This window comes from Bubalus bubalis, chromosome 12 (assembly GCF_019923935.1).
Source record: "Bubalus bubalis isolate 160015118507 breed Murrah chromosome 12, NDDB_SH_1, whole genome shotgun sequence".
In the NCBI taxonomy this organism is placed as follows: domain Eukaryota; kingdom Metazoa; phylum Chordata; class Mammalia; order Artiodactyla; family Bovidae; genus Bubalus; species Bubalus bubalis.
Window position 1 is genome coordinate 20,917,361 of NC_059168.1, and position 23,537 is coordinate 20,940,897.

The window sequence follows — 23,537 nt, forward strand, 5'->3', positions numbered from 1 at the left end:
TGAACTGAACTGATTCATTCTTAAAGAGTTTATATTCTACTAAAGGAGACCATTAGTAAGCAGAACTACAATTTTGGATAGTGTTAAAAGTACTATAATAAAAATTAAACCCATTTTTGGGTATTATGATAGAGTGAAGGGAGAGGCAACAGGGTGGTCAGAGAAGACTTCTCTAAAGAGAAGACATTTGATGGAAACCTGACTGATGTGAAAGATCCAGTTATGAGATCTGGGGATTCATTCATCCTGGGGGTAAGGGGCTACAGATGAGGTAAGAGGGCCACTAAGAAGACAGTGAGCAAGGCAACAGTAGGGATTGCCCTGTGTTATTAACAGGAAGAGGAGGAGTAATAACAGTCGTAATAATAACGATGATAAATAGACTACCATAATTTTAATACTGTTAGGGGCAGTAGCTACTGGGCATTAATTATATACCAGGCACTGTGCTAAGTGTTTTATATATGGTTTCTTTTAATCCTCAAAATAGAGGATTTATTATTGTCTTTGTTTTATCATGGGGCTTCCCTGGTGGCGCAGAGGTTAAAGCATCTGCCTGCAATGTGGGAGACCTGGGTTCAATCCCTGGGTCGGGAAGATCCCCTGGAGAAGGAAATGGCAACCCACTCCAGTATTCTTGCCTGGAGAATCCCATGGACAGAAGAGTTTGAAGGGCTACAGTCCACGGGTCGCAAAGAGTCGGACACGACTGAGCGACTTTACTTTCACTTTCACTTACTTTTCTTTACCACAAGGAGCCTGAGGCATAGAAAAGATAAGAGCTTTATCATCCAAGGTTACAGAGTAGACAACAGGAAGTTTAACAGATTCTCCAAAGTCTGTTCTCTTGACCCCATGGTCCTGTGGTCTCCAACTGTCGAGTCTTCATGTGACTCAAACACTCATTACTAGATTCCCATTTAGCCCGGGACTCCCAGATGGTGCAGTGGTAAAGAATCTTCCTGCCAATGAAGGAGATGCAAGAGATGTGGGTTTGATCCCTTGGTTGGAAAGACCCCCTGGAGGAGGAAATGGCAACCCACTCCAGCATTCTTGCCGGGAAAATTCCACAGACAGAGGAGCCTGGTGGGCTTCAGTTCAGGGGTTGCAAAGAGTTAGACATGACTGAGCGATTGAGCAGGCATGCAGAGAGGCAAATGAGTGTTGAATACGCAGACACGTAGGCTTCTTTTCAGCCTTCTTCCTTTTGGATTTCGTATTGTTAACGTCCTTTTACTCAAGTGGGTAAAAGGTAAAATTTCCCCCTGAAAAATCTAATAAGGAACTTTACAACAACTGGAGATGGAAAGGTGAAGAAAACTGGGGTGAGGGCTCCAGGAAGACAGGCTGTCCCCACAAACCTGTGTCAGGAAGGAGGGTCCCTGCCCTTGGCCGGCTCACACTTGAGACAAGCAACAGTTACCTGGAGGGTAGGAGTGCTTTCCGTCCACAATCCACTCTAACAAGGCCTCGATTAATTCAAGATTAACCTTTTCAAAATCCATAACGGACATTGTTTTGATGACTGATTTGTTAACTCCTGCAAGAAAGGTAAAAATAATAACGATATTAATAGTTTCATGCCTTATTGAAGAAAATATGCCTGGGAACTAGGTGTATCTTGATTTAATAACACAGATGTTCACACTGAATGCACAGAAATGAACTTTTTTCCTTCAGTCTCTCAGAAAGTACAGGCTCACTAGCAGCACTTTGCTACCTGAAGAGCAGGCTCCTGGCCCTGCTTCAAAGGGCCAGAGAGGCAACTTTTTACTGTCTTCCTTCCTTCCCCTTTTATCTACCATGCATCTATTGACAGTTTAAGTTCTAGAAACAAGATTTAAAGTCAAATGTATTTCAGAAAACCCTTCCAGATTTAACCAAGTTGTGAGTCATATCAGACAAAGTCCAGCTAACAGTAATTGTAAAAATCAAAGCACCCAGACCACAGCTTTCAGCATCATTTTTACAACAGTGGCTTTTAACTTTTAGATTCCTTTAAGAAAATCATAAAAGTTACGAATCTTCCCTGAAAAATACATGTGATTTTAATGGCTTCACCAACACTGCTGAAGTCTACCCACAGACCTCAGGTTAAGGGTCTACAGTCTCCTTCTAATTCATATGAGTCCTAGTAAAAGACATAGTTCCTTATGTTGTACTATAAGCCTCTTTTTGAAACTATAAGCTCTTTTTAAAAACAAACAGCAGGGACTTCCCTTGTGGCCCAGTGGCTAAGACTCTGTGCTCCCAATGCACGGAGCCTGGGTTCCATCCCTGGTCAGGGAACTACACCCCACATGCCATAACTAAGAGTCTACATGCAGCAACTACCACAAAACAAAGTCCCCAAACCAAACAAACGAACAGCATAAACGGGGAGACTAACTCTCCAAAGATAGCTGCCCTTTCCTTTAGGTCTTTCTAATGACCCATCACCTGAAACAGAATCTAACCACAGCTAAATAACTGTAGTTGGTATCAAGGAAGGGAAGCTTCCTACATTTTGCTGAAAAGCTTGAAGAGAGGCAAAAGCCATTTTTAAACAATGCTGTTCTAACAGTGAACTGTATGTTGGTAAAAAGTCAAACAAAGGAAGAAACAGGGTACGCAAGCAAAGATGTGGATGGTATGGAAGGCAGAGCAGGAATCATTTTTATTTGCCAAGATTCCAAATAGCCAGACTTTTCCAAAAGGAGAACCAGTTAACTGGAAAAAAAGGGAAACGAAAAATATTTTTTTAATTAAAAAAAGTTCAGCAGGGCTTACTAATCAATACAATATTTTAAAAGACTTATTATTCTCTTTCAACTAGAAAAAGTTTTAAAAATTGAGCTAGGGAACAACATTTAATTTTCTGAAAGGTGAAAGAAAGCACTGAGATCAGCTAGATAGAAGTCTTTGTTTCAGAGGGAGAGGGAGACCAAGAGAAGCTAAAAGACCGGCCCAGCATCACACAGAAAACAGCAGCAGAGCCAGGCTCCCAACCTCAAATCCTTAGAAAAGATTTCTCAGAGGCACTTTCGGAACTTCTGTGTTCCTATGCTGGACATTAGAAGGACTGTGACTTAGATCCAGTCAAAATTCTTAAAGAAAACTCTGGAATTTCAAAAGAGAAACCAAAGAGAGTCCTGTTAACTAATATAACAGAATAAGGAAATGGGAACTGTCAGCTGGTATGAAGTACAGAAAGAACACAAACATTTGAGTCAGAAATTCTTATCTGCCTGCACTAACTGACTGGCCCTATGCTGTTGATTTGTATTGTCTTATTTAATCTCCTAAATAACCACATTTTATAGATACAGAAACTAGCAATAGAGAGGATGAAGAACTTGCATCTAACTGGTTTTATGACAGCCTGGGGAGTTAAGTCCAGGTCTGTAAGATACAAGTCTATGCTCTTAACCTTGCTTCCCAGGATGTTGGGAAAATGAAGTGAAATGTTTGGGAGCTATGTGAATCTTCCTGAACAGCAGAACAAATGGCTAATGCTGTAGCTCCTTTATGATCACCATTTCCCACACAGGACTGAGTCTCTGGTGGAAGGAGGAAAAGGAAAACTCACTTGCCTTTTCTGCTACAGAAGTAGCAAGGATCTGAGGCCCTTACATCTTGAAAGGTAAACAGTGGTTTTTTTTTTTTTTGGAAGGACCAAGAGGAGTTGGGGTGGCAATCCAGGGAAAAGAGAACAGGAAAAGCAGCTGAGACCTGTCTAGGCTTTAAAAAGAAAGCAAAAGTAGTTATCTTAGGATTTCTATGGACTCAGCCCAGCTGACATATGGAAGGCTATCTAGGAACAAAGTTGGGTGGGATCTAGCATGGAGAGAGCACCTCACAACACAGGTGAAAGCACTCAGCACCGGGTGGACCCTAAAAAAGATTTTTAGGCCCATTTTAGGTCATTTTCCAGGCCCAGTGAATAATGTTAAAACTAGTAGGTGAAATTTTGAGGATATTTAAATAGTTTCAAATCTCTCTCTACAACTGACTCATCAACTACCAAGGGAAGAAATAACAACCCCACAGAGAAGAAACACAGGCATCATCTTAACCAGTTGGTCAAAGCTAACACTGCCAGTAATGGGAAGCCAACATTGTATCCTCCTGAAAGGATGCACTGAGAACAAGGCTCAACATTATTTCTGTGGTTTTCTAACCAAAAACACATAACCTAAAATTAACCATCAGGCAACACTGGACAAATCCAAATGAAGGGACATTCTACAAAATACTTGGCCCAAAACTCTTTAAAAATGTAAATCATAAAAGAAAAATAAAGGCCGGCAAATTTTTCCAGATCAAAAGAAACTAAAGACACATGATGACTGAATGTACTATGTAATCCTGAATTGGATACTGTACCATTTAAAAAATAGCAATAAAGGACATTATTAAAATAATTGACAAAGTGAGAATATGGACTATGGATTAAACAGAAGTACCATATTGTGTTAAATGTTTTCATTTTGATCATGCCTATTGTTGTGGGGTTTTTCTTTTGGCCGTACCACATGGCTTGCAGGATTTTAGTTCCCTGACCAGGCATGGAACCATGGGCCCAGGAAAGGATCGAATCCTACCCTAGAAGCAGTTCTGCTAAGTCCTAACCACTGGACTGCCAGGGAATTCCCATGTCCTATTGTTATGTAAGAGGATGTCCTTGTTCCTAGAAAATATATACTGAAATATTAAGGGTTAAGGAACATCATATCTGCAATTTACCCTCAAAACATTCAGGAAATATATATATACGTGAACACAGGGCAAATGAAGCAAAATGTTAATAACTGGTGAATCAGGGTAAAGGATATAGGAGAGTTCACTGCAGTCCAGCAGACTTTTAATTCTAAATTTGAAATCACATCAAAATACAAAGTTACAAAATACTCAAGAATATAATTTATGTTTTACCATCTCATTTTTTTGTAATGAAAACATTTCTTTTATAATCAGAAAAAACCCACTGGTAAATATAAATAATAATGACTTTAATATGTACTGGAACTGTTATTTTTCTATTATTGTGATGAATTAAAGACAAGGTAACTATGAAACAAGAGCTACATTTTTCTTTTTCTGGTTACCCTCGGCATAACTGTAAAATTCCCCGAGGAAGCACATTACCTTGATAGCGGGCAAGGAGCTGTTTAAAATCTAACTGTTGATCTGGCACCGCATCTTTGACAGAATCCTGACCCTGGAGGTGCAGGGAGAGGCGCAGGTCCTCCTCCACCTCCTCAAATGCGGTTCTGCTGCGCCTGGCCTTGAGCTTCTCCTTTGACATCTGTTTCATGGAGCGGGCGTATGGGCTGCCATCCTGCAACACATACCTGAGCAGGGATGACAAAGGAACGTGTGGATATGGATGTGGATCTGTTGATGAGGAATGACAACATTCACCTGTTTCACATCTCATTCAGCACAATGTTGCTCTACTTCTGCCCAATTCACGGGCTATTCCTCCACCAGTCTAGGATTCCATCATGCCCTACTTTTGGTGGAGAACACATTGGAATGCTTTTGGATCTGCTTTAAGATAATTTTGGGGGTAGTAAGTTTGGAAAAGAGAAAAAAGACAGGGAAACTAGATGAAGGATAATTTCCCCAGAGGTTGACATTCAGTGGAAATGGGATACAGCCCACAACACAACTTTAATGAGCTCCCTAAGTATGATTATTGCACTATGAAGTTTGAAAACCACTGATCTAGCTAGGGTTGTTAGCCTGAGAATATTGCATCATTAAATAAACAAAGAATTAGGAGGGGGCTTATTACAAACAGAAAGAGCAGAGAGAAGGAAAAAAAATTTAAGGCGTCAGATGTGACAGGTGTTTTCATTCTGGAGTTCAGAGGTTAGGAATGAAGATACTGATCTGGGAGCTCTTGGCACAGCAGCAGCAGCTGAAATCACAGCAGCAACAGCTGAAATCAGCCTGAGAAGAAACAGTGCAAGGACAAAACTCTGGGAATCTGAAGGTCAAGGAATAGGAAAGGGATGCAAGATTTTCCAAAAAGCAGCAATCTGCTGGCATCCAACAGACATGATCATCCTCTATACAGTACCAAACTTAAACACACATCTTAACATCCACATCCACTGCAAACTCCTTGAAGGTAGAATGATAATAGCAGCTAACACAAATATATAATTATATATTCTTTGAGCTATTTCAAATCCTGAAAGATGATGCTGTGAAAGTGCTGCACTCAATATGCCAGCAAATTTGGAAAACTCAGTAGTGGCCACAGGACTGGAAAAGGTCAGTTTTCATTCCAATCCCAAAGAAAGGCAATGCCAAAGAATGCTCAAACTACCACACAATTGCACTCATCTCACACGCTAGGAAAGTAATGCTCAAAATTCTCCAAGCCAGGCTTCAGCAATACATGAACCGTGAACTTCCTAACGTTCAAGCTGGTTTTAGAAAAGGCAGAGGAACCAGAGATCAAATTGCCAACATCTGCTGGATCATCGAAAAAGCAAGAGAGTTCCAGAAAAACATCTATTTCTGCTTTATTGACTATGCCAAAGCCTTTGACTGTGTGGATCAGAACAAACTGTAGGAAATTCTGAAAGAGATGGGAATACCAGACCACCTGACCTGCCTCTTGAGAAACCTATATGCAGCTCAGGAAGCAACAGTTAGAACCGGACATGGAACAACACACTAGTTCCAAATAGGAAAAGGAGTACGTCAAGGCTGTTTAGTCACCCTGCTTATTTAACTTATATGCAGAGTATATCATGAGAAACGCTGGACTGGAGGAAACACAAGCTGGAATCAAGATTGCCGGGAGAAATATCAATAACCTCAGATATGCAGATGACACCACCCTTATGGCTGAAAATGAAGAGGAACTAAAAAGCCTCTTGATGAAAGTGAAAGAGGAGAGTGAAAAAGTTGGCTTAAAGCTCAACATTCAGAAAATGAAGATCATGGCATCTGGTCCCATCACTTCATGGGAAATAGATAGGGAAATAGTGGAAACAGTGTCAGACTTTATTTTTTTGGGCTCCAAAATCACTGCAGATGGTGACTGCAGCCATGAAATTAAAAGATGCTTACTCCTTGGAAGGAAAGTTATGACCAACCTAGACAGCATATTGAAAAGCAGAGACATTACTTTGCCAACAAAGGTCCGTCTATTCAAGGCTATGGTTTTTCCAGTGGTCATGTATGGATGTGAGAGTTGAACTGTGAAGAAAGCTGAGCGCCAAAGAATTGATGCTTTTGAACTGTGGTGTTGGAGAAGACTCTTGAGAGTCCGTTGGACTGCAAGGAGATCCAACCAGTCCATCCTAAAGCAGATCAGTCCTGGGTGTTCATTGGAAGGACTGATGCTAAAGCTGACACTCCAGTACTTTGGCTTCTTCATGCGAAGAGTTGACTCATTGGAAAAGACTCTGATGCTGGGAGGGATTGGGGGCAGGAGGAGAAGGGGACGACAGAGGATGAGATGGCTGGATGGCATCACCAACTCGATGGACATGAGTTTGAATGAACCCCGGGATTGGTGATGGACAGGGAGGCCTGGCATGCTGCAATTCATGGGGTCGCAAAGAGTCAGACACGACTGAGCAACTGAACTGAACTGAACTGAATACATAATATATTGCCTGTGAATTCAAACAATTTGAATAGTAAATATTCGCTGAAAGGGGAAAGCAAACTGCTAAAATTGAAAAATTAGAAGAAAAAATAACACATTTATCAGTATCTGGGCACAATGAGGTAAAATAGTTTTTTTGTTTTCAAGGACTTTCATCAAACCTTAATAAATAATATCTTCCTTACCTTGTCACAGCAATTGCATCTTCCAGAAAAAACTGATCAACAGGAAATGTACGACCTAGGAAAACAAGAAGACAGAACAAGTAAGTCTCAGACTACCTGTTCAACTATCTTGAAATTGTTTGTATATGTAAAATTTTCTTAAAATGAAGCCTGGCACAATAAGGTGCTATTTGCTCTGTGGTCTTAAAAGTATCCAAAAAACGCTTTTGATGATAAAAATTGGAAGGAGTAGATTCCCATTAATAAATAAAACAAGTGTATAGTTGGAGAAATGATAATTTGCTAATAAGACGTTTACCTCTTTTAAAAAATATACCTTTTTACCCACTACCTCCTTTCTCACAGGGGACCTTGTAACAGTCAAAAACTGTATTCTAGATCAAGAATATAATTTCATTTTTAAGTCTCCTGTTGATATCCTCTATAACTAGAACAAGTAGTACTATTATCAGTGTTTCCAAACTGTTCCTTTAGCAATCCACTGCAGAAGGATAAGCCAAAAGCCCAGGGTGATAAATCAATCCCACAATGAGACTGAAAGCACCAAAAGAAGACACAGACTACCCAATTTCACTTACTCCCAGAGGGGGTCAATATCCAGAAATTTAGCAGAATTCATCAATGAACAAATATGCTATACATAGATACAACTTTCCTCTTTATGACAGATTACCATTATAAATTCACATTTTGATATTAAACACAACAGAATGCTAGAAATCCAATCACCTAGACTTTTTTTAAAAGCACATATAAATTAAAATCTCCAAGCAAATGAATATAACATTATCTCTTTATTAATTTCATTATATGGTTATGATTTTGTTATAAACAAATCATTCTTCTCTAGAAGGAGGTATAAATACTTATTCATTTATATCTCAAATGAACTTTAAAATAATTGTATTTGCTTATTAGGACAATACTTATTTAATGATGCATTTTAATCACCTGGTATAGTGATAACTGGGCAGGAATTAAAATATTCTGAAAAGAGCTCAGCGTTTAAGGTTGCACTCATCAGAATAACTTGAAGAGTTGGTCTCTGCAACACAATGTCTTTCAAAACTAGCAGTAAGAAGTCACTAGAGGAAATAAAAGAAACACCTGAGGATCAAACAAATTTAACATATGAAAATTAATAAATTTTGACATATTTCAAGTAAGTATAATACCTATGTGAAAAAAACTTACAACACTCTGAGAAAGATGTATCATGTTTCTAGATGTAAAGACTTAATGCTATCAATTTCCCATCAAATAAACTAAAATATGTGTAGTACCAATCAAAATACCAACAGGATTTATCATTACATTTGATAATTCTACCCTTTGATATCTATATGTACATAAAGAGGCATACACAATGATTTTCATTACAGCACAGTTTATAACAGTAAATCAGTGGAAACTACTGAAATGTCTATCAATCAAAAAATGGTTAATTAAGACAGTATCATCCATTCTAAGGAAAAACATGAGGCAGATAAAAGGAATGGAGTGGAACTCTAGCTACAGACATGAAAACATCTCTAAGCCATACTGTTAGTGGAAAAAGAACCCACGCAGTAGAACGCTATGTACCACAGAACAGCAATGGCCTAATTGGTTTCCCCAGCCCTTGACCCCCTGAAATCTATTCTCAATATGGCAGACCAATAATTCTGTTCAAATGTAAACCTGACTGTTCCACTCTTCTGCTCAACATCCTTCAAATGACTTACCAAAGTTCTTACTAAAGAGGCCCCAGAATCCGCAGCCCCACTACTCATTTCCTGTCACTCTTCCTCTTGTTCACTTGGCTTCAGCCACAACGTTCTCCTTGATGTCTTTAAGACATGGACCTCAGGTCCCCTGCATGTATTATTAATGTGCCTAGAAAGGGCTTCTCCCAGATACTCACAGAGGTAAGCTCACTCAGTCACTTTCTTCAAATCTTGACTCAAAATGTGCCTTTTCAGCGAGGCCTTCCCTGGTCACCATGTTTAAAATTGCAAATGCTCTCTTCCCTTGCATTTCATATTACCCTTTCTCTTCTTAGCACTTAACAAACATACCTTATATTTTACTTCTTTGTCTTGCTCAATGTTGGGCTCTCTCACTAGAATGCAAGCTCTATGAGGACAGGGATTTTGGTTATTTTGTTCTGTAAGATACTACTTTAGTACCTAGACCAATGCCTGGACATAGCAGGTGCTCAATAAATGCTTGTTGATTTACTAAATGAATATATAATTTGTCAAAGAAAAAAAGGTCATGAAACAAAAGTACCTATTTCTGACAAAGCAAGCATATATGTTAATATTTATCACCAATTTAACTGCTGCAGTTATCTCTGGGGAAGGGATCAGGAATGGTTTGAGACTGTTACAGGGGACTTTGGCTTTATCTACATTGTTTCCATTTTTCATAAGAGTATATTCTTATACTACTTAGTTTTCTTTAATGAGCTAATTTAATTACATTTATGATTTTTCTGTTTCTATTTTAGGGAATAGGAAAATAATATAACAATAGGCAAGTGGTTAGGTATTCGGTTGGCCAAAAACTTAATTTGGGTTTTTGGCCAACCCAATAATTTATGATATATCCATACATTAGAATTTCCTCATGCAATTATTAATAATAATTTCAAAGACAGTTCATGCTATTAAATATTAGATCAAAAGCTGCACACACTATATAATCCCAATAGTGTTTACGGACACACATCTCTTTCCTAACTCCCAATATACTCCCAGAAGAAAACAGACCAAATTCTAACATGTAATTAGCCATTCTATAAGGGAAGATTTTCTTGACATTGCCTAAATGTGTTAAAATAATGTTGTCTCTCTGATCAAAAAATTTATTAAAAATTTTAAATATAATTTTTCTCTATTCAACCTTTTATCTTATTTCTTAACTGATCTTAGTTCCTAGAATTTGCTATTTTCTGCCTTTTTCAGTCACTTTCCCTACTTTTTGTTATAATTCCCCTACTTTTTCTTATAATTTCAACAGTCCATTCCCATAGACTGGTATTTGTAAATTCTCAAATCTCCCTTCTCCAGTGTGTTATTTATCTTTATTCAGAAACTGCTAATATTCTATATGTCACCGTGTGTGCTAAGTCACTTCAGCTGTGTTCAACTCTTTGCAACCCTAAGAGCTGTAGCCCCGCCAGGCTCCCTGCTCCATGGGATTCTCCAGGCAAGAATACTGGAGTGGGCTGCCATGCCCTCCTCCAGGGGATCTTCCTGACCAGGGACTGAACCCCGACTCCTGCACTGCAGGCAGATTCTCTACTGCTGAACCACTAGGGAAGCCCCTATATGTCACTAAGTTTTTATAAAAATCTTTTTCTGAGAACACCATTGTAGCAAGGAACCAGATCCAGTGCTATCCTCCAGTTTCTTTGAGTTTGTGGAACCATAAATGTTATAAAACCCAGAGCTATTTTTTATGTTAATAACTTCCCCTAAAATTTAAAAATTTATTTTTAGAATACAATCATTTAAATAGTATTATTTTGGTAGAATGCTTTGATTTCTTCTTCAGAGTTGTTCAGTGATTCTTAGTTCTTTTTTCAAATGTTCATTTTACCATTTAGTGGCAAACTGACGCTATTTACCATTTACTTTTCCCCACTGTTCTCCGAGTCTCTACAAAAAGATGATTTGCCCATCAAACACAGATTTTCAGTGCTTTCTATACAGCTACTTAAAATTTATTATTGTTTTGTTCTAGGAATTTTTTTTATTTATTATTCTTAAAACAATGTTTTGGCTACACCATGCGGCTTGCAGGATCTCAGTGCCTCGTGTGTGTGCATGTGTGTGTTCAGTCGCGTCTGACTCTGTGACCGTGGACTGCGTGTATGTGTGTGTTCAGTCGTGTCTGACTCTGTGACCCCTGTGGACTGCGTGTATGTGTGTGTTCAGTCGTGTCTGACTCTTTGTGACCCCCGTGGACTGCGTGTATGTGTGTGTTCAGTCGTGTCTGACTCTGTGACCCCCGTGGACTGCGTGTATGTGTGTGTTCAGTCATGTCTGACTCTTTGTGACCCCCGTGGACTGCGTGTATGTGTGTGTTCAGTCGTGTCTGACTCTTTGTGACCCCCGTGGACTGCGTGTATGTGTGTGTTCAGTCGTGTCTGACTCTGTGACCCCCGTGGACTGCGTGTATGTGTGTGTTCAGTTGTGTCTGACTCTGTGACCCCCGTGGACTGCTGACCAGGGATCAAAACTGGGGAGCCAGCAGTGAAAGTGCTGAGTACTGACCACTGCATCACCAGGGAATTCCCTGATCTATTCTTTTTATATAAAAATCTTTTTCTTTAGTTCGAAATTTCTTTATATTTCCTATTTATAACTAGATCAGTGTTATTTATTTTTTCTAACAGTCTTCTGGTTGTATGTCTTTCCTGTTCAGTTCTTGAAAACTATTTCTCAGCAGTAGCTGGGACCTCTTTTCACATGTGTTTCTTTCTCCTTTTTAGTTTTACTATGATCTATTTTGGCTTCTCTATCAGCCCTTCAACTTAACTTAGATTCTTCTTCTTCTCAAGATACTTATAATAGTATAGTCCTTTTGGCAAAAGCCTCATTATTTTCACAGGCTCATCTCTTTTTACCACTACTTTACTGCTTTAGAGCATGATCCACATGACAAGATTGCCAGGAGAAATATCAACCTCAGACATGGCGATGATACCACTCTAATGACAGAAAGTGAAGAGGAACTGAAGAGCCTCTTCAGTTCAGTTCAGTTCAGTCACTCAGTTGTGTCTGACTCTTTGTGACCCCATGGACTGTACCACGTCAGGCCTCCCTGTCCATCACCAACTCCCAGAGCTTGCTCAAACTCATGTCCATCAAGTTGGTGATGCCATCCAACCCTATCATCCTCTGTCGTCCCCTTCTCCTCCTGCCTTCAATCTTTCCCAGCACAGGGTCTTTTCCAGTGAGTCAGTTCTTCGCATCAGGTGGCCAAAGTTTTGGAGTTTCAGCTTCACCATCAGTCCTTCCAATGAATATTCAGGACTGATTTCCTTTAGGATGGACTGGTTGGATCTCCTTGCAGTACAAGGGACTCTCAAGAGTCTTCCCCAACACTACAGTTCAAAAGCATCAATTCTTTGGAGCTCAGCTTTTCTTATGGCTCAACTCTCACATCCATACATGACTACTGGAAAAACCATAGCTTTGACTAGACGGACCTCTGTTGTTCAAGTAATGTCTCTGCTTTTTTAATATGCTGTTTAGGTTTGTCATAGCTTTTCTTCCAAGGAGCAAGCATCTCTTAATTTCATGGCTGCAGTCAGCATCTGCAGTGATGTTGGAGCCCCCAAAAATAAAGTCTCTCACTGTTTCCCCATCTATTTGCCATGAAGTGATGGGACCGGGTGCCATGATCTTAGTTTTCTGAATGTTGAGTTTTAAGCCAACTTTTTCACTCTCTTTATCAAGAGGCTCTTTAGTTCTTTGCTTTCTGCCATAAAGGTGGTGTCACCTGCATATCTGTTATTGAAATTTCTCCCAGCAATCTTGATTCCAGCTTGTGCTTAATCCAGCCCAGCGTTTCTCATGATGCATTTCTGCATAGAAGTTAAATAAGCAGGGTGACATTATATAGCCTTGACATACTCCTTTCCCAATTTGGAACCAGTCTGATGTTCCATGTCTAGTTCTAACTGTTGCTTCTTGACTTGCATAGAGATTTCTCAGGAGGCAGGTAAGGTGGTCTGGTAGTCCCATCTCTTGAAGAGTTTTCCACAGTTTATTGTGATCCACACAAAGGGTTTGGCATAGTCAATAAAGCAGACGTTTTTCTGGGATCCTCTTGCTTTTTCAATGATCCAATGGATGTTGGCAATTTGATCTCTGGTTTTTCTGCGTTTTCTAAATCCAGCTTGAACATCTAGAAGTTGATGGTTCACGTATCATTGAAGCCTGGCCTGGAGAATTTTGAGCATTACTTTACTAGTGTGTGAGATGAGTGCAATTGTGTGGTACTTCGAACATTCTTTGGCATTGCCTTTCTTAGGGATTGGAATGAAAATGGACCTTTTCCAGTCCTGTGGCCACTGCTGAGTTTTCCCAATTTGCTGACATATTGAGTGCAGCACTTTCACAGCATCATCTTTTAGGATTTGAAATAGCTCAACTGGAATTCCATCACCACCTAGCTTTGTTCAGTGATGCTTCCTAAGGTCCAGTTGACGTCACATTCCAGGATGTCTGGCTCTAGGTGTGTGATCACACCATCATGGTTATCTGGGTCATGAAGATCTTTTTTGTATAGTTCTGTGTATTCTTGCCACCTCTTCTTAATATCTTCTGCTTCTGTTAGGTTCATACCATTTCTGTCCTTTATTGAGCCCATCTTTGCATGAAATGTTCCCTTGGTATCTCTAATTTTCTTGAAGAGATCTCTAGTCTTTCCCATTCGTTGTTTTCCTCTATTTCTTTGCACTGATCACAGAGGAAGTCTTTTTATCTCTCCTTGCTATTCTTTGGCACTCTGCACTCAAATGGGTATATCTTTCCTTTCCCCCTTTGCCTTTCACTTCTCTTCTTTTCTCAGCTATTTGTAAGGCCTCCTCAGACAACAATTTTACCTTTTTGCATTTGTTTTTCTTGGCAATGGCCTTGATCACTGCCTCCTGTACAATGTCATGAATCTCCGTCCATAGTTCTTCAGGCACTCTATCAGATCTAATCCCTTGAATCTATTTGCCACTTCCACAGTATAATTGTAAAGGATTTGATTTAGGCCATACCTGAATGGTCTTGTGGTTTTCCCTACTTACTTCAATTTAAGTCTGAATGAGGTTGAAAGAAGAGAATAAAAAAGCTGGCTTAAAACTCAACATTCAAAAAACTAAGATCATGGCATCTGGTCCCATCACTTCATGGAAAATAGATGGGGAAAATTGGAAGCAGTGACAGATTTCCTCTTCTTGGGCTCTAAAATCACTGCGGACGGTGACTGTAACCATGAAATTAAAAGACGCCTGCTCCTTGGAAGAAAAGCTATGACAAACCTAGACAGCATGTAAAAAAACAAAGACATCACTTTGCCAACAAAGGTCCATATAGTCAAAGTTTTGGTTTTTCCAGAAGTCATGTAAGGATTTGACCACTGGACCATAAAAAAGGCTGAGCACGGAAGAATTGATGCCTTTGAATTGTGTTGCTGGAGAAGATTCTTGAGAGTCCCTTGGACTGCGAGGAGATCAAAGCAGTCAATCCTAAAGGAAATCAACACTGAAAATTCATTGGAAGGACTGATTCTGAAGCTGAAATTTCAATACTTTGGCCACCTGATGAGAACAGCTGACTCACTGGAAAAGACCCTGATGCTGGGAAAGATTGAAGGCAAAAGAAAAGGGTGGCAGAGGATGAGATGGCTGGAGAGCACCATTGACTCAATGGACAAGAATTTAATTAAACTCCAGGAGACAGTGAGGGACAGGGGAGCCTGGCATGCTGTAGTCCACGGGGTCGCAGTGAGTCGGACACAACTTAACAACCGAAAAACAACAACTACATGACAAACTATGATTGCCATCTATTTAATGGTCCTTCCTTTAAAAATATTGAGATTTTTGTTTTATATTTCAAGCCTTTAATGACTTAATTCCATTAAAGTAAAATCCAAATGCTTTATTATTCACAGTGCATAGTTTCCTGCCTTTTTTTTTTAACTGTCACCTTTCCTCTCATTTCACTACTGAAATGCTTTCAGCTTCACTGGCTTTCCCCCAGTTTTTAAACTCACGAAGCCCTTTACTACTGCAGAGTCTTTGCAAATGCCTGGCTTCCCCTCTATTGTCTCATGAGACTCCTTTCCATACTTCTGTTTTTAATTTAAATGTAATTTCTTCAGAGATATAATCTCTACTATCTCAAGGCGAGAATCTCTCCCCCCAAACACAGCTTCCTGTTTATTCCTTTATGGTACTTATTCCAATTTGTAGTTATTTACCTGCTCATTATTTGTTTTTCCTAGCAGACCATAAGAGATGAAGGGTAACCATGAGTTTGTTCACTATAGTATCCCCAGCAATTAATACGCCACCTGGCAGTTAATACAGGCTGAATAAATATATGAATGAATATCAGAACTGAATGGGCTTCCCAGGTGGTGCTAGTGGTAAAGAATCTGGCTGCCAATGCAGGAGATGGAAGAGACATGGGTTCAATCCCTGGGTTGGGAAATTCCCCTTGGAAAAGGGCATGGCAACCCACTCCAGTATTCTTGCCTGGAGAATTCCATGGACAGAGACTGCCAGGCTACAGTGCATGGGGTTGCAAAGGGTCAGAAATGACTGAAGCAACTTAGCACTTAGCACATCAGGACTGAACGACTGACCAAATGAATACAGAAGAAAGCACATACTGACTAATCCATTAGCTGCAACATGCATTACACACGACACTCCTGCTAAGTACAGTGCCCAGCTCAGCAAGGTGCCTCTTACTAGATGATGTCCATCTAACAGGATGACTCTTCCAGTGATAAACATGTGCTGTCTAGCATTTTCTGTGTCAGACCCTGGAGACCAGGAAAGCAGTTCCTCTTCTTTAACTTAGGCCTTTTCTATGGTAACTACCATTACTAGCCCTAAGGAACTGAACTGGAAGCAGAACAAAATTCTTTCAGCCTTGTCTCCATTCTATGCATGTGGGTGCTCATTTGGAAAATCTTTGTTTTACCTTTCTTCTGTCCTCTCATGAACTTCATCAACAATGATATGGGTGACTCCCTGTAGAGCTGTGTCTCCCTCCAGCCTTCTTAGCAGCACTCCTGTGGTGCAGTATAACAATCTGGTGGCTGAGGACTTACACGTAAAAGGGCACAGAAAACGTTAATGAAATTTTTGAGAAAAGGAAACACTTTCCTGGCAAAGCCATTTTTAATGGGTAGGGATAAAGAATATTGAACACACCAGCAGTTCCATTTAATATAAACCAAGAGACTAAATGCATAGTTTCTTGCTGGCAATAACAACAAAAGCTTTCCCACTTCAGATGAAAATTTTAGGACTCATAGAAAGCATTTAAAAATTATTATAAAACAAAAAGATAACAGTGAATGATGAAACAAATTCTGAATTTACTCATTCTATATTTGATTAAATGGATTAAGCCCCAGTCTTAGGAGTAAGGCAGCACTTACTAGATCACTTCTGCCAACAAAGAAAAGAAGGTCTTTATAGAGGAAATTACGTATAGACCAATAACAGTTTAAACCAAAATATGTCTAAAAGGACTTCAGCCCTGTTGAAGTATATATACCAACTTTACAGTGAATATCCAGACACCAATGGCTCTTTGTACTTGAAAAATTTAAACTTCTGTCATCAGGAAATAAGAAGAGCATACAAACCTTCACACTTTCTAACCGGATCTGGTATCCCACGGTCAGACCCACTCTTTCTGCCCTTTCTTTAGCAACGCGTTCAGCAACAGAGATGGCAGAGATTCGTCGGGGTTGGGTACAGATGATGTTAGCCACCTTCTCAGGGGGTCCATTCAGAGAATCATCCAGAATAAACTGTGGAATCTGTGTGGTTTTCCCACATCTGTATGTCAACAAGATGTAGGACAAATAAGTCCTAAAATGAGGGTTTTCAAGTGCTACTTAACTGAAGAAGCAATCATACGCAATGAGGAAAGTTAAGAAAGCTAATCAAAGTTCAGCTTCATTTATCTTCTAAACCTACCTACTGACTTATTACCTACAGCTGATAACTCCTAGGAATTTGCACTGAGAATAACAAAGCAATCAAATAACAGTTTATTATTATTTGTAAAACTGGGACTATTGACTAAACAGTAGCTTAAGGTCTATAAATGCCTCCAGGAATGTGAACTCGACATATGAATCCCAGAGAAACAGGAGTATTATCTTATGATTATTAAAATACTTTGTTTTTCCCATTGGTGTGGCACTGCTGCTGCTAAGTCGCTTCAGTCGTGTCCGACTCTGTGCGACCCCATAGACGGCAGCCCACCAGGCTCCCCGCCCCTGGGATTCTCCAGGCAAGAACCCTGGAGTGGGCTGCCATTTCCTTCTCCAATGCATGCATGCTTGGCTATAAATAGACCGAAGTTAAAAAGACAAGAAACTGGAAGATACAAAGTTACTACTATATCTGTGAGTCTGGGCACAAATTAAATCGAAAACCCTTAAACATAGAAATGGCAACCCACTCCAGTATTCTCCCCTGGAGAATCCCATGGACAGAGGAGCCTGGCACGTTATAGTCCATGGGGTTGCAAGAGTCAGACAGGACTTAGTGACTAAATCACCAAATACAGAATTAAATTAAGCCTGCAGCTTGTCTCTGATAAATAGGTTTGGATAACACATGGAGAGTATTAAACAGAAACAGTAAGATACCCTAAGCTGTTCTTAAACAAAAGCTTTAAGGAATTCAGAATAAATTTAGATGAAGAGTTTCAAGCTAAATGGTCTGGAATTACTTTTCACATTTTTAAATGGATCTTGTTAAAAGCCTTCCGCTAGGCATTTTGCCTTAAACTGACTCAAGGCAGTGGTGTGCAAGGTCTATCAATTCCCAAATTTCTGAGTTTTGTTTGTTTTGAATTGGTTACAGTTGCCACGCTGTTTGCCTCTGTGAGATATTATTTAATATTTGACAGGAAGAAGCACAAATAACACCAGCTCCTGTTTTTTCCTTTTTAAAAGAAGAACTAGCGGTGGTAGCCTGGGCACACACCGTATTCACAGACGAAAGCTGCATTACCAATAGATTGCATTCTTACCCAGTCATACCACTTATAACAAGCACTTGGTGCTTGCTCAACAGCTTGAGAATGTTTTCTCTTTCTTCCCAAGCAGGGAGCGACTGTCTTTCTTGTAGAACTGACTGGAACTGTCTGGAGGCCTAATAAAACAAAAATAAGACATCAGTTTGGTTGCTCTGAATAACCTTTCACGAAGCTCTGAACGTGGAATCCCAAAGTTAGACATACCTTTTCTGTCCTTTCTTCATCAATTTGCTTAGGGATAGAAAGTGAAGATTTGTTGGGGGTGGGATGCTGGTCAGAAGACTGTTCAGAGAATCTGCCAGAACAAGCTGTGGAATCTGTGTGGCTTTCCTACATCTGAATAAACTGAAGGATTTTAGGAAAAACCCCTCTTGCCTAGCACCTATCCAGCTCTTTTTGTAACAATCTCTACACCAGCACTATTCAACAGAACTTGCTGTGCTGATGGTAATGTTCTATATTTGCATTGTCCAATATAGCAACATGTGGCTACATGTGGCTATTGAGCATTTAAATAACATCCAGGAACTGAAATTTTTATTATACTTAATTTTAGTTAAACTTTAAATAGCTACACATGGCTAGAGGCTACCATATAGAACAGTGCAGCTCTACACAGCATCAGATTTTTATCCAAATCACCAACAGTTAAGAGCTCTCACTAAAGGGTTTTCAGTCAATCACCACATCTATATAACTCCCTTTGACATCTAATGGCCAATGCTATAAATGTTGTACTATAGGTCGAAACTGTGGATGTATTTTTGACTAATGTAAGGGATTTATATTAACATATACATTATCTATATATAATTTAATCATATAAATTTACCACTGTAAACACACACTCAAACTGAATGTGTAATTTTTAATTTCTACCATCTTATTATTTATGGTATGATTTTTTAATTCGACACTCTATGGGTGTTGCAGCATATATGTACTTGTGTTAATATTCAGTGTCAAAAATCAGAATCACATAACTTTAAAGTTGGAAGAGCTCTTAGACAGCATATAATCCAATCCCCAAACTGATTTAAGTAACTCATCTTTATCCTACATCCAACTCTACCCTAACAGTTCACTTAATGAATTCTTTTAAAATAATCTTCATGTGAATGAGGTAAAACTATTGTTTTTTTGAGGTAATGAGGTAAAACTATTGAACTTTGGAAACAGAATTAGCTTGAAACCTTGTGTTGCCTCTTAGCAGCTATGTGACCCTGGATAAATGATTTATCCTGTGAGGGCTTGAAATAGGGTTAAGAGTCCCTCCTTATCCTTTTCTATACTGGTATTTCTAATGTAAGTCACAGAACTAATTTTTCTTTCACTTATCAGATTTCTATCACAGTACCAAAGCCACATGATTCTCAGAATATTTGGTATATACATGTTGCATTTTCATCAGGCATCAGATTTTCCAAAATTAGTTAGAACATGCATCCAAGTTTGTGGTGGCATGCAGAAACTTTGACCAATCAGAGTAAAAGACTGAAAGTATACTATGGAGAGTAGCCAAAGCTTCCTAATTCCTAATCCCTTCATCCATACATTAGGGAGGCAATACTAGCCATTCTCTTAGAATACCCTACCTGTTTTATTCGGAACTGCTTGCAGATTTTGACATTTTCAGCATGTACTGATTTTGCCTGCCAGTCATATCTTTTGGAAATCTTTTTCTTAAGGTTGACATAGCTTTCATTCTCCACCATAACTGGTGCTGGACCTTCATCCTCATCTGTCTCCTCCTCAGGCTCTGATTCTTTTTCAACTTGAAGGGGATAAAAGGAAACGTTTTCGATATGGAGCCCTTTCTTTAGCAAAGGGGGAAAGTCACTATCTAACAAAGTAACAACAACAGTCATAAAATAGAGGAAAAGTTAAAGCTTGAATAAAACAAATTCATTCATTTCCACACTACTACTTCTACTGCTAAAGAATTTAAAATGCATCTTCAAATAAACTTATAATCAAGTATAAATGGCTTTGCTTAAACCAAATTAAAAACAAAGAAAAGAAAATCATGGCATGCCTTGTTAATTAAGGAATTAAATATTTGCAGGTGTCCCTAAATTTCCATGACACAAAATAACCCAAATGACTATCAAATGATTAATCAATAAATAAAACGTGGTATGTCCATATAATGGAATATTATTCAGTAATTAAAAGGAATGAAGTACTGATACATGCTACAATATGGATGAACCTGGACAACATTATGTATGCTAAGTGAAAGACACCAATTACAAAAAGCCATGTATTTACTGTATGATTTCATTTCCATGAAATGTCCAGGAGAGGCAAATCCATAGGGACAGAATGTTGACTCATGGTTGTTAGGCCTTGTGGAAAGGGAGAAACGAGGAGTGACTTGCTAACATGTATGGCGTTTCTTTATGGGGTGATGAAAATGTCCCAGAATTAAACAGTGGTCATGAATGTGCAATTCTGTGATATACTAAAAATCACTGAACTGTACACTTCAAAAGGGTGAATTTCATGGTATGTAAATTATGTATTAATAAAGCTGTTATCCCCCCACCAAAATCCATGACACATAGTTTGTCATTTCTTGAGGAATATATCCGAGTCCCATGTGCCAGAACTAGCTGCAAGCTGGCAGTAAGTCAAGGGGCAGGTGAATGAACCCAGCCAACTGTCTAGCATCCACATCTTGGTGGTTTCATTGTTCTTTACCTGTTGACGTCTATCTAGGAACTCTTGGGAAATAATAAAAACTTGTTTCTCTGAATCCTATGGTGAACTTTGAAAGGGGGTTAACTTCTGTATAGCACATCTGGATCTGGAGAAAGCCATAGGCTTGTACAAACATTTCTCTATTTGAGGATTTAGGGATTCATAAAGAGAGCCCTGCCCTGATGAATTCTGGGGGTCTATCATGCTAAAAGCAGGAGAGTATGGACAGTGGTCCAGAAAGACAAGTATCTCTAAAAACTCATTTGAAAGTAATCCTATAGACAGTACCAGAAGTAATCACATGAAACCAAATGGATTAAATGAAGCAGATTTTCTGAAAGGATGCTTTAAGGTTCTTCCAGCCCTTACCTGCTAAAATGAGCTTATATACATCATTATAAACTTTTGACTGATTCAGTGAGCCAGAATACAGTGACACAACTTGGCCTTACAATGAAAGTCAGGTCACAGTTCAGAGGATTCTCCTTCTTTTTTGGCCTTAAACTGAGGAGAATGACTTGCCTAAGATCACTGGAGACCCCAGATCAGCCCTTAAAACTTCTGATTTCTTGAATCCATCATTCCAAATGCCCCACTCCACAACACCCTCCACCAGGTCAGTGCCTTACGTACCTTCTGGAATTTGATTCGAAAAAAACGAATTACTTGGAATCACTGGTTTACGACAGACAGGATTATTTAGTCTGGTTCCAGGTGATACTGGCAGAAAGTTCACAGGAGGGACACTGTACTTGTGATGGGTATTTGTTAGTAACTTGGTTATTTCTGATTCTTCCTCTAAGAGGGTTATCAAAGAATATACAACAGGTTCTGAAGTTTCTGCAAATGTCAAGGCTTTGCCATAAAGGAACTCAGAAATATGTAAACGACAAGCCAGAGGTAGATTCTCATTGGTGGAATAAAATGCCACAAGAGGAGCTTGGTAGGGGTATTTGTGGTCCTTAGAAAATCGAATTTCAAGTTCATATAAAAAGGATGCATCTTCATTAGCATTTAGATGAGAATCATCTACATTTCTTTCGACTCTTCCGACAATTTGATTTGGGGGCACTTCATGTTTAAATTTGCACTTTGATCCAAATTTACAATTTCCTTTGAGGTAAAATTTGCAGACTTCAAGTGAAGCCTCCTGTGTATTTTTGGTACTTTCCTTTTGCTTGAATTTGCAGAATTTACTTGTCAAATACTCCAGTTCTAATCCAATGGTCCAGACTCTGTTTTGAATTCTTTCTATAAATTTTTCTCCACAGATTGACTTGAGAGCAAATGCCTCTTCCTGTCGCTGTTCCACACACTCATCCAAGCTCATGTGCGCAACTGCCTCAGATATCTTCATCCTCTCTCCAAATGTCTCTGAAAAGCACTGGGTGAGCAGGCGTTCCAGTGATGCCCCCACGTCTCCATCGCAAATCCTCAGCGCTGCCTGACAGTGTTCAGTGTGGAAACCATACCTGCCACGTGTGAAACATGACAAAAAAAGACTAATATCAAAAAGTAATATCAAACCACAGAGGGGAAATTCATTTAAATACATGTATGTGGGGCTTCCCTGGTGGCTCAGTGGTAAAGAATCCACCTGCCAATGCAGGAGACACGAGTTTGATCCCTGATCCAGTTAGATCCCATATGTTGTGGAGCAACTAAGCCGGTGTGCCACAACTATCGAGCCTGTGCTCTAGAGCCCAGGAGCCACAACTGCTGAGCCATGAGCCCTAGAGCCCATGCTCCACAACGAGAGAAGCCACTTCAGTGAGAAGCCCGTGCACTGCAACCAGAGTAGCTTCCGCTTCGCCACAACTAGAGAAAAGCCCACATAGCAATGAAGACCCAGTGCAGCCAAAAATAAATAAATAGATAAAACCATTAAAAAAAAAACACAAAACCATACATGTGATGATATAAGTATAGAGAGGCATGGTCTGTATTCTGAAGAAGTCTCCCTGATAATACTAACTCCCCTTTCATCTACCTATCCTAAGAGAGAGGACACGGAAGCTATCAAGTACTGCTATGACCCACACCACAGGGAAGTATTACTGCTATGACTCACACCACAGGGAAGTATTACTGCTATGACTCACACCACAGGGAAGTATTACTGCCAGAGCCCACACCACAGGGAAGTATTACTGCTATGACTCACACCACAGGGAAGTATTACTGCCAGAGCTCACACTACAGAGAAGTATTACTATCAGAGCCCACACCACAGGGAAGTATTACTGCTAG

The 23,537-nt window shown here is 39.5% G+C and overlaps 1 protein-coding gene across 9 annotated transcripts in view; it reads right to left on the reverse strand.

The window, feature by feature from the left end:
* DHX57 (DExH-box helicase 57) overlaps nt 1-23,537 on the reverse strand; it is a 64,393-nt gene that overhangs the window by 23,298 nt on the left and 17,558 nt on the right. For all 9 annotated transcript variants that reach the window (XM_006071196.3, XM_025260893.2, XM_025260892.2 and 6 more), the window contains 9 exons: nt 21,921-22,759; nt 20,180-20,358; nt 18,579-18,700; nt 17,176-17,371; nt 16,503-16,627; nt 8,752-8,885; nt 7,801-7,855; nt 5,128-5,333; nt 1,424-1,540 (listed from right to left, as the gene is read on the reverse strand). In XM_006071196.3, the coding sequence (XP_006071258.1) occupies nt 1,424-1,540; nt 5,128-5,333; nt 7,801-7,855; nt 8,752-8,885; nt 16,503-16,627; nt 17,176-17,371; nt 18,579-18,700; nt 20,180-20,358; nt 21,921-22,759 (1,973 nt within the window). The remainder of the gene's footprint in view (nt 1-1,423; nt 1,541-5,127; nt 5,334-7,800; nt 7,856-8,751; nt 8,886-16,502; nt 16,628-17,175; nt 17,372-18,578; nt 18,701-20,179; nt 20,359-21,920; nt 22,760-23,537) is intronic.